The 14,179-nt window shown below is 34.3% G+C and overlaps 2 protein-coding genes across 2 annotated transcripts in view; one reads left to right on the forward strand and one right to left on the reverse strand.

Moving 5' to 3' along the window:
* The window catches only part of LOC143896691 (uncharacterized), an 8,692-nt gene extending 4,976 nt beyond the window's left edge, over window positions 1–3,716 (forward strand). Inside the window, exon 2 of the mRNA XM_077404686.1 lies at window positions 1–3,716. This exon is cut by the window's left edge and continues 18 nt beyond it. Coding sequence (XP_077260812.1) covers window positions 1–3,361 — 3,361 coding nt within the window. The 3' untranslated portion in view covers window positions 3,362–3,716.
* Window positions 3,717–4,490: 774 nt separating this feature from the next.
* LOC143896690 (uncharacterized) lies at window positions 4,491–13,627 on the reverse strand. The gene is made up of 11 exons (XM_077404685.1): window positions 13,615–13,627; window positions 12,401–12,664; window positions 11,302–11,433; window positions 10,738–10,836; window positions 10,232–10,339; window positions 10,026–10,133; window positions 9,811–9,853; window positions 9,592–9,737; window positions 7,098–8,936; window positions 4,586–4,617; window positions 4,491–4,514 (listed from the first exon to the last, which is right to left on the reverse strand). The coding sequence occupies exons 1-11, from the start codon at window positions 13,625–13,627 to the stop codon at window positions 4,491–4,493; spliced, it is 2,808 nt and encodes a 935-aa protein (XP_077260811.1).
* Between the last annotated feature and the right edge of the window lie 552 nt (window positions 13,628–14,179).

Genomic DNA, 14,179 nt, shown 5'->3' on the forward strand with positions numbered 1-14,179 from the left:
GCAACAATTGAAGATGGAGAGAGATACAGAGCTTACCAACGTAACTGAAAACGAGTCCATGGAATATGTCGAATCAGTGGAAACACTGTGCGACAAGATGGATTCGAATATCAGTACCGAGGTAATGCAGTGCAAGGCTATGGAGCAAAATGTACAAGGTATGTTTGTAGAAAAAGTTCCACATAGCGAGGATAATCTCGAAAATCTCGTTATTGATAATGAAGGCCTTATGGATGCAAATCGTATCCAAGAAAATCTGCCTGAAGGCCGTCGCATTGTCGACATATCTTTTATGTGGAACGAGATGCATAGAATTTTTGACAACCATGCGCGAGGAATCGAGTGCCAATTTAAAGATTGGAAACTTGTACATTCTCGTCGTTGTGGGTTGCTGACGCAGTTGTTCTTCAAATGCCAAATGTGCAATTATGAAGACAACATATGGTCAGAACCCACAGAATCCGCAGAAAATGTAGATATTAATAATAGTGCAGTAGCCACAACTATAACAGTAGGGAGTGGTTATGCCCAACTGGAAGAGTTCTGTGCGGGTATAAATGTTCCGTGTATGTCTGAAAAGACGTACATAAAAAGTCGAGAAAATGTTATCGATTATTTTGAAAAAACAGCCATGGAAAGTATGATAATGGCAGGCGAGCTTGAAAAGCAACTCGCCCTCGAGAGGAATGAAACTATAAATGGCATTCCATATATAACAGTTGTAGCGGATGGTAGTTGGATGAAAAGGTCGTACGGCCACGCTTACGATTCACTTTCCGGTGTTGGTGCCATACTTGGTCATCGCACGAAGAAAGTCCTTTTTGTTGGTATCCGTAACAAATTTTGCACGGTGTGTGACATGGCGGAGCGAAAAGGTCTCGAGCCAAATAGTCACAAGTGCTACAAAAATTTTGACCGCAGGGCCAGCTCCACAAGTATGGAAAGCGACGCCATTGTAGAAGGCTTTAAATGTAGCCTTGAAATGCATGGATTAATATATAAAACGGTTATTGCCGATGGCGATAGCAGCGTATATCAGTCCATTAAGAATAACGCACCCTATTCCGAACAAATGGTAACTGTTAAAAAAATAGAATGCACGAATCATTTGCTTCGCAATTTATGCAAGAAGCTAAGAGCCGTGGCAGAGACAGTTCAGCCAATACAACGTAGAAAGCGTGGCTTTGTACAGCTACGAAATATTGTAAGAAGCGGTATTCCAAAAATACGGCAAGAAGTGCTGGATGCAGCCAAATCACGAAAAGAAGAAAAACAACCTTGCCATAAGCAAGGTGTGGAATTGCAGAAAGATATCTTGAACATTCCTAGCCACGTTTTTGGTGAGCATAAAAGATGTAAGGAACGTGGTCGTACATGCGAAGAAAACCGTGAGGGAACAAAAAATTGGGTGCCATATTTAAAAGTGCACGGTTTATATCAGAAAATTGAGAGTGCTATCATGTACTTGAGCGCTTATTCCGAAAGTTTGTTGTTAGAGTTAACAAACAATCCTGCAGAGTTGTTTAATTCTATAATTTGCAAAGAAATAGGTGGAAAGCGCATTAATTGGGGCCTACGAGGTTCTTATAATACGAGAGTTGCGGGAGCTGTTGTGCAGTATAATACGCAACAAGTTCTTACGCAAGTGCACCAAAACGTGTGTGGAAATGTTCCTCCGATTGTCGAGAGTTTAGAAAAACGACGACAAAAAAAAGTGTCCATGACTCAAAATTATCGACAAATTCATGGCAAGCCCAAAAAATTTAAACAAGGGTCTGGAACAGATCGTTATTATGGTCCGCAATCACAAAAGCCAGACCTTCCGGCTGACGTATACCAACAATTTGAGCAAAATCATAAGCAAAAGTTGTTGGACAACGCAGAAAACAGGGACAAAATTGAACAAGAGACAAGAGGCCAAAACGAATGTGAACTGTGGCAATTATTGAGACGTGAAATGTTAACGGCATCCAACTTTGGAGCTGTCTGTCGCATGAGACCAGCAACGTCTTGCGCTGCGATTATAAAAAGCATTTTGTATTCTTCGTTCATCGACAATGCAGCCACGAAATATGGTCGCGAGAACGAAAAAGTTGCCAGAAACGAGTTGGCTGTAAAACTGAACAAAAAGATCACACCATGCGGATTGTTCATTGATTATGAGAATCCGTTCTTGGGTGCTTCTCCGTATGGACTTATTGATGAAGACGGTTTAGTAGAGATAAAATGTCCCTTGTCAGCTGAAAAGTTAACAGCTGATGTGGCTGTCAAAACAGTGTCTCAATTGAAGGCCATATTCGATAAAAAGAATGCAAATAAAATGAATCGAAATCATCGATTCTTTTATCAAATTCAAGGCCAGTTAAACATAACGCAGCGAGATTATTGCATTTTCGCCATATGGACACCGGAAAGTATAAAAACATGGGAAGTGAAAAGAGACGATGTTTTTTGGAAAAATCAAATGCTGCCTTTCCTAACACGTTTCTATTATGAATGCATGCTTCCAGAAATTTTGGACAGCCGCTATAATAGACATATGGCAATAAGAAATCCACAATATATAATGGAAGCTAAAAAAGCTAAAAAAGCGCGTATAAAAACAAATAGTCCGCCAAATAGCAGAGAAAGTAGTATTGAAAGGGAAAATTTAGAAGAATTTGTTCCAAAGAACAAACGTTTAAAATGTGACGTTTTTCCAACAAAAGCACCATCTGCCGCTGTTACAGATGCACAGCAAGATGATGATTGCATCATAATCAGTTATGACAATAGCTATAATTTAACTGCAGATGATATAGCAAGTCGTAGGAAGTGTCTGGATGATGTAATTCCTCCTTTTCATTTAATACGAGAGAATGTCTTGCCCACAAATAGCGAAGTAAGTGATGAATCATTAGATTTATTTTTACGTGTCATAAGAGAAACTACATGTTTTGAAACGCAAAGCGTTCAGTACATAAATTATCCCGACCTGATTATAGCTAGTGACAGTAACAAAAGCTTACAAATCATTGGAGGGATTTGTACTGGTCACTGGCGATGTATTTACTTTGATGGCTTGAAACTTCATGTGTATGATAGCAAACCTGGCTGTACATACAAAAAATTGGCAGAACAGGAGAAAAATTATATTCGCAAACGTTTTCCAAAAATAAACGTAAGTGATATAATTTTTGAAAAGGTCCAAAGACAACCGGACGCTATATCTTGCGGAATTTATGCTGCCGCTTTCGCTACAACTGTAGCCTTAGGAGGAAATCCTTGTGAGGAAAAATATTCGAATGACGTAAAACGTATAAGACGTCATTTTTGGAATATTATAGAAAAATATGAATTGTCACCTTTTCCCGGACAATAAATGTTTTTCACGTCACGCCAGTAAAAGAAAAAATAATTTACATTTCTAATATACGGTACTGACAAAATAAAATGTCAGAAGCGTCTATTTTGACGGTACTGACAAAATAAAATCCCAGAAGCGTCTATTTTGACGGTACTGATTATTACAAATGTATCAATTGTAAATTACAATCGGAGAGACGGAAAAATATATATTGGTTGCGTTCTCACGGGAATGGGCGTTGGAGGGGCCCATTCTATTTTCTCAATATTCAAAACATATAGTTTTGTAACATTACTTTATGTAATATATGTGTATGTGTATACATTGTAATACGCATTATATGTATGCCTTACACTTCCGACATTGCATATATATATATATATATATATATATATGCAATGTCGGAAGTGTAAGGCATATTATATATAATGCGTATTATAATGTATACACATACACATATATACATGTACGCAATTATATGTATGAGATGTATACATTGCATGTATATATACGCATTATGTATTATGAACATAGGTTGTGGGTGTTAGCATTTTTATTTCACCGAAAGTGAATAATGTAAAATACACAAACTTTTATTATATATATATATATATATATATATATATATCCAATACATGATATACATATACATATATATATATATATATATATATATATATATATATTTGAAAATTATCCAATGCAATATTACGGAATAATAGAAACGCGCCTCGGTTGTTACGCGGTGCTCTCAGCGCACACGTACATGGCACGCACTTGTGTGCGGTACAGAGTCATCTGTCACACACATGCTACCGAGGCCGTCGGTAGCAAAAAATAAAAATATCGACATATTGATTATTTTTTATTCCAATTCCTACCACCCTGTGGTACGGCGCTGTAATTCGCGTTAGAGTTCGCCGGTCTTCTTTACCGACGCCGATCAAGTTCGGCTACGGCTCCAGCATCCCCTTAAGATCTCGTAGTATCGAGCGCTGCGCGTAAGAGACAGATCTTGCATTCAAGAGTTTATTTCTTAATAATTTTATTAAAATAATTTTTTTTTTATTTTTATACCAACGATGCACGTTTGCGTTAATCCGTTAATATGTTACGTTACATCGGAGAATTTGGCGTCATTGTTCTACACATTTTCCAAATGGAGATGCTAAATGGAGATAATAAAAACAAACGTATAACACAAATATGACATATTTATATTTCGTAAATTACACTTACTTGAACGTTAGATTCTTCACAGTCTAATGAATCTGTAAAAAAAATGTACACAAAGCATTAAAATAATATTATTTTTTTTAATATTAACTATATACAATCTACTTATATCCTCACAGTGTAAATTGAATTCTGTTGATACTAATTATTTAAAACAATAGCACAGATTAATTTCATTTGAAATACTAATCATTTTAAAATTAAATACAATATTATATAGTAACTGTTAGATATTTGAAACATGTTGTAACATTAAAAAATGTATTTAAAAAAAAATAAATTTGCTTAAATATAAAGGAATTATTGACAAACTCCATAAACATGTTTTTTGCTTCCTCATAGAGGAAGCTTTGTAATGGTGAAAAATTTTTTTTTTGAGATTTTGATGGAAATAGGTTTAGAATGTTCTAAAATGTCGAAAAATCATATTAGTAAAAAATGTCCGGAAGTATGTATGTATGTGTGTGTGTGTGTGTGTGTGTACGGATTTTTGTACACGCATCTACTTCTACAATTTTTTAGATACCAGTTTGAATTTTTGCACACAAATAGAGTATTATAGAAAGTATGTCCTCCTCAAATTTTATTGAAATCGGTCTACCGGTATAGATTTTATGCAGATTTTCCTTTTTTTGAAAAATGTGTTTTACGCTGCCGCTTTCTCAATATTTGAGATAGCGATTTATTTTTAATTTTATTATGTTTTCCAGTTTTTTCTACCCCTATATTTCATATATAATTCATTAAAATTTGATTGATCAGATCTCGTATTACACACATTTGAAATTTCGAAGAATTTGTACATACATAGAAGCTTTATAAAACTTGATCTGATCAACCAAATTTTAACCAATTATATATGAAATAGGGGTAGAAAAGACTGGAAAATATAATAGAATTAAAAATAAATCGCTATCTCAAATATTTATAATATCGGGCTGATTTTTTTTATCGATAAAGTATTGTTTTAGTTTTTAAGTGGACAAGTATTTTTAGTATTTTTTAGTGAATGTATATAATTATTTACGCAGTCCCCAAAAGAGTTAAGTGTGAAATCAGAACCTTTGCTAACAAAGCTTCCTCTATGAGGAAGCCAAAACAAATAAATACCGATAATTATACCTCGAATAAAATAAAAACTTGCACACTTAGGAACTATGAGGAAGCAATGTGCAAGTTTCTACTTGCACAATTAAAAACTACGAGGAAACAATGTGCAAGTTTCTACTTGTTTTTATATGGATTTGTTCTATACATATAATATGAAGATTTAAATTAATTATAAGCTTAATGCTATATATGAGCCATTCCATGCCAAATCGACAAGGGTTTGTCCCTCGACCTCTCGGATTTGGTTGGCGATTTTTTATGTTGTTATTCCACCTCTAAGATGCACTCGGAATTTTTTTAGATTTTTTTTAAACATTTGATTTAGTTATAATTTTTTTAACCGACATATATCGATGGCCACAATTTAAAAATCTGAAAAAATTCTCAAAAATTATGTGTCAAATATCAAAATTTTTCAGCCTAGGCCCAAGTGAGCCGGCGTTCGCTTCTAATTTTTTCAAGCCTTTTTTGAGTTAAAAAAAAATATTGAAAAAGATAGAAGCAGACGTTTGTCCACTGTAGGCTGTTGCTTAAACATTTTTACATACAACACAAGATTTTTGAAAATTTTTTCTATATTCTAATTTTTTTCAATATTTTTTTTCGAAAGAAACTTGAAAAAAGCTCGAAAAAATTAGAAGAAAACGCCGGCCCACTTTGGACCTAGGCTGAAAACTTTTGATATCTGACACAAAATTTTTGAGAATTTTTTCAGATTTTAAATTATGGCCATTAATATGTCAGTTTAAAAAATTATAACTAAATTAATTGTTTAAAAAAAATTCAGAGTGCATCTTATTGTTAGAGGTGAAACAATAACATAAAAAATCGCCGATCAAATCCGATAGGTCGAGGGTTAAACCCTGATCGATTTGACATGGAATGCCTTATATATATATATGTATATATAGACATATATATTTAATTTAATGTCGTATTGACAGATTACTATCTGGATTTTTTAATAGAATTGCTATTCTTTATAGAAATGTAAAAATAAATGATAAAACTTCTAGAACTTTAATAACCTGTAGTTATAATTCTATATTATTTTATTTTAATAACTAGGAATAAGTTATTATATTATAATGATAATTTACTAATAATAACGTACTACTAATCTAATTAGTAGAGGAAAATCCCCTATATGAGATACCACATCTATTTTGCGTGATTGCCGCGCGGAAGTTTATGTGCAGAATTGAAAACTGTAGTAGGCGAGTGCACGCACGATCGAATAATGCATTTTCCACTAAATAAGTTTTACTTTAAGGGCAAGTTCATGATGGAACCAACAAATAGAACCTATTAGTTTAGCAGAAACCTCGCTATCGCATATTAGGAGCCTATCTCATAATAGGGGACTTTCCTCTAAAACAAATAAAAAGAAGCATAATTAACTTACGTGATGATACATTTGGTAAATCACTTTCCTCCATATCTATTTCTTCATCGCTATCTTTTCCATGTACAACCTCCAATAATTTAGATACGTGGAATATTTCTCTACTTAAAATGGGCTGACGATAATGTTCTTTATGAATCTTGTCAGCATGACCCATGAAATTTGCCAAATCGGAAATCTCGTGGTCTCTTAGATTTAAATTAGTACACATTGTAGCAATATGCTTTCTTAAATTAGTTCCTCGCAACCTATCTGGATTTGGTGCTCCGCATTCTTCTGAGTATCTTCTCATGAGATCGCATGCTCTCAAGTAACGATAATCTCCTTTTAATGTGCCAGGTACTCCAAAGAGATATGGATTTTTTGAATGAACATTTGCGGTCTTGCGATAGCTTAGAAGTAGTTTTAAATTATCCAACATTTGCTTATGAAGTAGAACTGGTACAGTACGGCCTAATTTTCCTCTCATAGTAAATCGGACGTATTTCTTTGCTGCTTTCTTTTCATCATTACTAAGGGAGACGTAAGCTGCGCCTATTGTATTTTTATTCACTTCTTGATAATTTTGAAAGTCTTCGATTAAAGCACGTTCTATTTCCCCTGGTCTACGTCGGTTAAATAACTGAATAGATAGCAGACAACCTTCTGCCAATGCTTCCCAAGCGATTACAGAAAATTTTTCCTTTAACGAATCATAAGCAGTTTTCATCCTATCACTTAAATAAGTTTCTAGTTTCTTAATATCATCCTTAGTTGGTAATAGTACTGTTAAATGTCTTTTTTTCCGAAGTTGTGTTTCGACAGCTGTTCGAGCAATAGAGGATGCATAATCTTCTGTTAGTAAGCTTAAGAATTCTTCTGCAAGCTTTCGTCTTATCTTATCGCGTCTCTTTATCATTATGGTGATACATCTCTTACAAAGTTGTTTGAGTAATGTACCCAGAGATGTTGCCAGTGATGGAGTTTTAAAACCAGTTCCTGATTCATTTAAACCAGCTAAATTCCTAACAGCTTTAAGACAGTTATCATAATTGTCTGGAACAAAAATTGTAAACAGATCATCAATTTTGTCGTTTTGGTTCTTCATTTCGAGAAGTAGACGACCAATCTGACGCAACTTTTGTCGTATCATGTCATAAAAGTGCGGATCGTGATACTTTTCACATAGTTTATTTCCGTAATCAATAGCCAATTCGTCATATCTTATGACTTTCGAGACACTGTCATCTTTCATTGTGGGAAAATCTCGGAGAATTTTTGACGCAGATTCGTGAATTCGACATGAGATTCTTCTTGATTTCGATAATATAGCTCTATGATTTGTAGAATTTTTTTTAGTACATCTTCTATAATGATGTCGAAGGGCTGATTTGGAATAGTTACCCTTGCACTGTGGGCATATAGAAAAATCTGTGGCATTTTTATTCTTTTTAGAGTTTGGACGACGCATGACCTTCAATTCTCCTGTATTAATATCTGAATTGGTGTTAAAAAGATATTGTCCTTTTTTACGAATTTCATTTATCAAAATTCTGCGCTTTGATTGTCCCTTGGGAAGATATATGATTTCCTTTACTTCTTTCTCATCTTTATGTATCCTGATAAGATGACGACTAAGCTTGGTCTGTTCAGTGCGGCAATACACACAAAAATCTTTCTTACTTCCACGTCCTACAGATTGTACAAACATATTTGTGTCATCTGGTGCACTGTGTCCAAGAGGAATCAAAGTTTCTAGAGTTGTGTTATTTGATGTTTTAGATAAATCTTTATTTCCATTTTTAGTCGAAATTTCTGAAGTTCTCTTGTCTTCAATATTACTTTTATTACCTTCGTCTTCTATAATAAAAAAATAATACGTAAACTATTATGACTATATTAATATATATTTTATATAAACTATTATATATATATATATATATTTATCCCGGATGCCAGACCAATGACCAATTTTTTCCTTAAAAGTAGAGGGTTTACAGAAAAAAATGCGGCCTCGAAACGAGTCTCTAAGTTATATAGAAGCTGAGATATAAATTTTTGAAAATGATTGAAAAATCGACTTTTTTCAAAATTTAAAAAATTCTCCAGCGGCCGGATTTGATCGAATCGGGCTCAAATTTTCAGGATCATTTTTTTTTCTAGTGTACTTTTGAGGAAAAAATCGGCATCAAAATCGGTGACCCACCTCCGCAACCTTTGGTCGAAAAGTAATGGATCTGCCCATATATATATATATATATGACTATGTTATTACTTTTATTTTATATAAACTATTGTGATATTATATTACTATTTTATATAAATTACTTTTATTTTCTTTCAATAAAAAATTATTATTTTTAGTATATGTATAATACCACAGTTAGTACTTGTATCACCTATATAAATATGTCAAAAATACTATTGCAAATTCAAATTTTGTCTAATTTCTTGCTGCAATAATAATTCGTATTATTATTATTAATATAAAACTGTAGCTGAACGTAAACTGTACCTTCTTCTTGGATGTTTCTTAAATTAAAGCGAGCTGGAAATGATACATCATCAAGACTATTATCACAATATACGGTATCTATATTTTGAACCAGGCCAGATGTGCTTTGTTCTGTTTGTAAGTCATACGGTAGAATAAGAATATCCCTGCATCATATTTTAATCTTAATAAGAAGAAAGATGATTTTAATTCAATGGCAGAATATAAATAAGAAATTACCCATTAGTATCACAATCAAGAAGAGACAAATTCAGTCCAATATCTAAAAAAATTTTAAACAGAAATTTAAGTAATATAAAGAAAGACAGGACCGTTTTAATATATAGTCAGAAATTTAAGTTTAATAATATCAAAACATAATCAATTTTATATGTAATATTCATAAACATGATTTTGGTAAACATAGTCTAGTGGAGTAATAGTAGTATTCGTACCAGTATTATAAGAAATCTCAGGTATATTTCCGTCTACTCCATCTTCCGCAATATTTAATACATCTCTGTTTATATCAAATTTGTCTCTGCCGTGGCTATCAATGGATACTAACAAAATATACAATTTAAATAAAAGTTACATTTAATGAAAGTAAACAATAGATTTTAGTAAACATAATATAATGGAGTAATAGTAGTATTCGTACCAATATTATTTGAAACTTCAGGTATATTTCTGTCTACTCCATTTTCCGCAATATTTGACACATTTTTGTTTATATTTAATTCGTCTTTGTCGTGTCCATCAATGGATACTGACAAAATATACAGTTTAAATAAAAATTACATTTAATAAAAAGAAACAATAGATTTTTTAGTAAAGAATTTTACTTTATATACCTCAAGGGGCCTTAAAGGGCGTTTTTGAAGGGACGTACCCAACCCTAACCTCCAATTCATCCACTACCTTACTGTTTCCTCCTTTGGACCAACGGCTTAACGTCTCTTACGAAAGACGGAGCCCAGTTTTCTCCGCATCTTGCACGGAAGGGCGCGGTTTTTCGGAAAAAAACTTTTCCATGTTACATGGCTCTAGTGGACTCGAACCTGGTTCTTCAGATTACGAGTCTGGCGCTCTACCACTAGACCACACCGCCGCCCCAATAGATTTTTTAGTAAACATGATCTAATTTGGTAATAGTAGTATTTGTACCAATATTATTTGAAACTTCAGGTATATTTCCGTTTATTCCATCTTCCACAACTTTTGATACATCCTTGTTTATATCTAATTCGTCTCTATCATGCCTGTCTGTAGATAAAACATATTTGTTAATTGCAATACAAGAACAAAGTTTAATAAATTATTAGAAACATTAGGTTTAATTAATGGTAAATTAAACTTGGACAAGTTAAAAACTCAATTAGATTATAAAACATTTTGATATTGTTTGTTAAGTAAAGTGTAAATATAAATGGCATGTGTCAGACAAATTATTATATATGTTTTCAAGACACACCCGAGTGTATACAAGCTAATACAAGTAAAGTAATATATACAAGCAAATATAATTTAAAATTATATTTAACTTAAAAATACTGTAAGAAATAATTAAAAACTTCCCGAGATATCTTTTCTTTGATAAACTGTAAAATATAATCGAAGTTATTGTATTACACAGTTCATCAAAGAAAGAACATCTCAGGAAAACTAGTTATGTCTCATATAGTTTCTCATTTTTGCTGAATAAAATTCGGGCTTTTAATTTTTAATTACCTTGCGCTATAATATGCTTTTTCTTTATTTTCTTTTTAACGGTCTTCAAGTCTGTATTTTTGGTGCATAAATTTTCCTTATCTTCTAATAACGCATTTTGTAATTTTCTTTTGTAAATATTCCTGTTATGGGCTGTAAGTATAAAAAAATAGTAATATAAAAAATTTCTTAATAATATTGTTACGCTTGTCGAGTAAGCTCGCCGCCGTAACACTATCGCGCACTCCACACTCGCGCACGTATTTTGCGAAACTCGCAAAATAAAAGAGAACTCAAAAGAACTTAAGAAATGCATTTATTCCAAGCTCGTAAAACAGAACGCGTGCGGATTTCAAAAATCCGCCAGACAGAAAATCAATAAATCCATAAACAAACTCCCGTTGTCAAGGAGCGCGCTTCACAGCTTTCCCCGACTTCTCTACTCAGTGTCCAGCACGGGCGTAACATTGTCCCCCTCTTCTTAAGTTGTCGTCCCGACAACTAGAGGAAAGTTACAAACAGTTTCTTTCTCTTAGATTTCCGGGAACTTGAAACGCTTCCTGCTCTACCTCGAGCTAAGCTGCGAGTTAACGAGCTTCGTTTCTTCCCTCAATCCAAAAACGCTTCTTTCCACGTGTGAATCTCTTCAACGTCGGCTTTCCTTCTGCTACCAGCGCTATCCTCTTGAGAGTCTTCGGACTGGAGGGGGAAGCTTTCGTGGACCCTGCGTCTCGCAAGACTCCCCAGTCCCCGCCTTGGCATTTGCCCTAAGTCCCACGGAAAAACCACGATCAAAAACCGTGGGCAAGGCGGTCTTTTTTCAGCTAATATTTTCGCCTGATGTTGTTCGGCATCATCTTCCCGGAGAAGTAGCTGAAAGTAACAACAAAAGAAAAATATCTTTTTCTTAAAAAAAAAACCTAAAAACCAATTAAATGAATTGAAATTTTTCGGGCTCTGCGCTCTGGATAAAAATCGTGATTCGAAAGGAATTACCTCTCATAAAAAATAGCTAATCTATCTAAATGAACGATTTTGTTCTTATGCCGTTTAGACCTACAAATGCAATAAACTACATCATTTATTCTTTTAACGACTTCAAAAGGACCTTCCCAATTACTTTGTAACTTAGGAGTTATTCCTATTTTTCTTCGAGGATTAAATAACCAGACTTTTTGCCCAGGCTCATAGCATAATTGTCTATCCTTCCGATCATAAAACGCCTTGGCTTTTTGAGACTTAATTTCCATACGTTGACATACAATGTTATGAATGAGATCCATTTTTCCTTTCAAGTGACGGAAATATTCTCTTTCCGAAGGAATAGTCTCAGAACCAGGATGATGTCCGCGAAGTAGATCCAAGGGTAATCTTAACTCCCGACCTAAATGCAATTCAGAAGGAGTAAAACCAGTAATTTCATGTTTAGAAGACCTATACGCCAACAACCCTAATGGAATCCAACGATCCCAATCTCGTTGATTTTCAGCAACAAACTTTGCCAGATAATTTAACAACGTCTGATGTTGACGTTTCACCTGACCATTGGATTGAAGGTGAAATGGAGTAGTTCTTGTTTTTTTAATTCCCAATAACTGAGTTAGTTCCAAGAATAATCGAGATTCAAAATTTCTTCCTTGGTCAGTATGTAATTCCGAAGGAATGCCGTATCTGGAAACCACTTGACTCAAGAAAACTTCCGCAATCGTTTTAGCCCTAATATTTCCAAATGAAAAAGCTTCCACCCATTTTGTGAAACAGTCCGTAACCACCAACAGATATTTATTTCCCGAAGAAGAAGTTGGAAGGGGACCAAGAATATCTATTTGAATTCTTTCAAAAGGCGCCCTGACATTGTAAATTTGCATAGAAAACTTTCCTTTATCAGATGGCCCTCTCTTTAAAACGCAAACTTTACAAATTCTACACCAATGTTCGACATCCTGCTTACAGAAAGCCCAATAAAAATGTTTCCGGATCTTCTCTAAGGTCTTATTGACACCAAAATGGCCACCTGTGGAAGAATCATGGGCTTCTTCTAAAATTCGCGAAACCATTCCTCGAGGAACTATAGTTTGAAAAACAACGGAACATAAATTTGGAGACTCCCATTTCCTACACAAAATCCCGTCTTTAATCACCGGGAATCCCATTGGAGCCAATAGTCCTTAGCAGTCAAATCTCTCTGAGCTATTTCTTGACGAAGAGGTCGCCTATTCTCCTCTTTTCCACGATAAATTCCTACAATTGAAGGGTCCTCCAATTGCATTCTTTTCCAGTCCGCAGATTCAATTTCTTTGAAGATTATTCTTCTAACATGTCCCCTTACAATACTTTCTTCCCCCATCTCCACTTTATCACAATATCTGCAGTTTCCTTCCGCACATGGACGCCTAGACAACGCGTCAGCGTTTGCATGCACCTTTCCTGCTCGGTACTTGACTACGAAATTAAATTGTTGTAGGCGTTCCATCCAACGTGCTAACTGCCCTTCTAGATTTTTAAAAGACATCAACCAGCGTAACGAAATATGATCCGTTCTAACCGAGAATTCACGTCCATATAAATAGTGATAGAAGGTCTTCAAAGCCTCCACCAAAGCTAACAGCTCCCGACGAGTTACGCAATAGTTTCTTTCAGACTTGCTCAAAACTCGACTATAATAAGCTAAGACCCTCTCCCTACCATCTTGAATCTAAGAAAGTACCGCGCTTAAGCCGTGATTTGAAACGTCAGTATCAAGAATAAATTCTCCTTTTTCTATTGGGAAAGCTAAAATAGGAGGAGAAATTGAGTTTTGTTTAAGCTTCTCAAAAGCTTCTTGACAACGCCCATCCCACACAAATTTTCTAAGATTCTTAGTTAAAGAAAATAATGGCTTAGCAATAAGAGAAAATCC

This window comes from Temnothorax americanus, unplaced genomic scaffold (genome assembly GCF_048541705.1).
Source record: "Temnothorax americanus isolate GAGA-0224 unplaced genomic scaffold, ASM4854170v1 Scaffold190, whole genome shotgun sequence".
Taxonomy (NCBI): domain Eukaryota; kingdom Metazoa; phylum Arthropoda; class Insecta; order Hymenoptera; family Formicidae; genus Temnothorax; species Temnothorax americanus.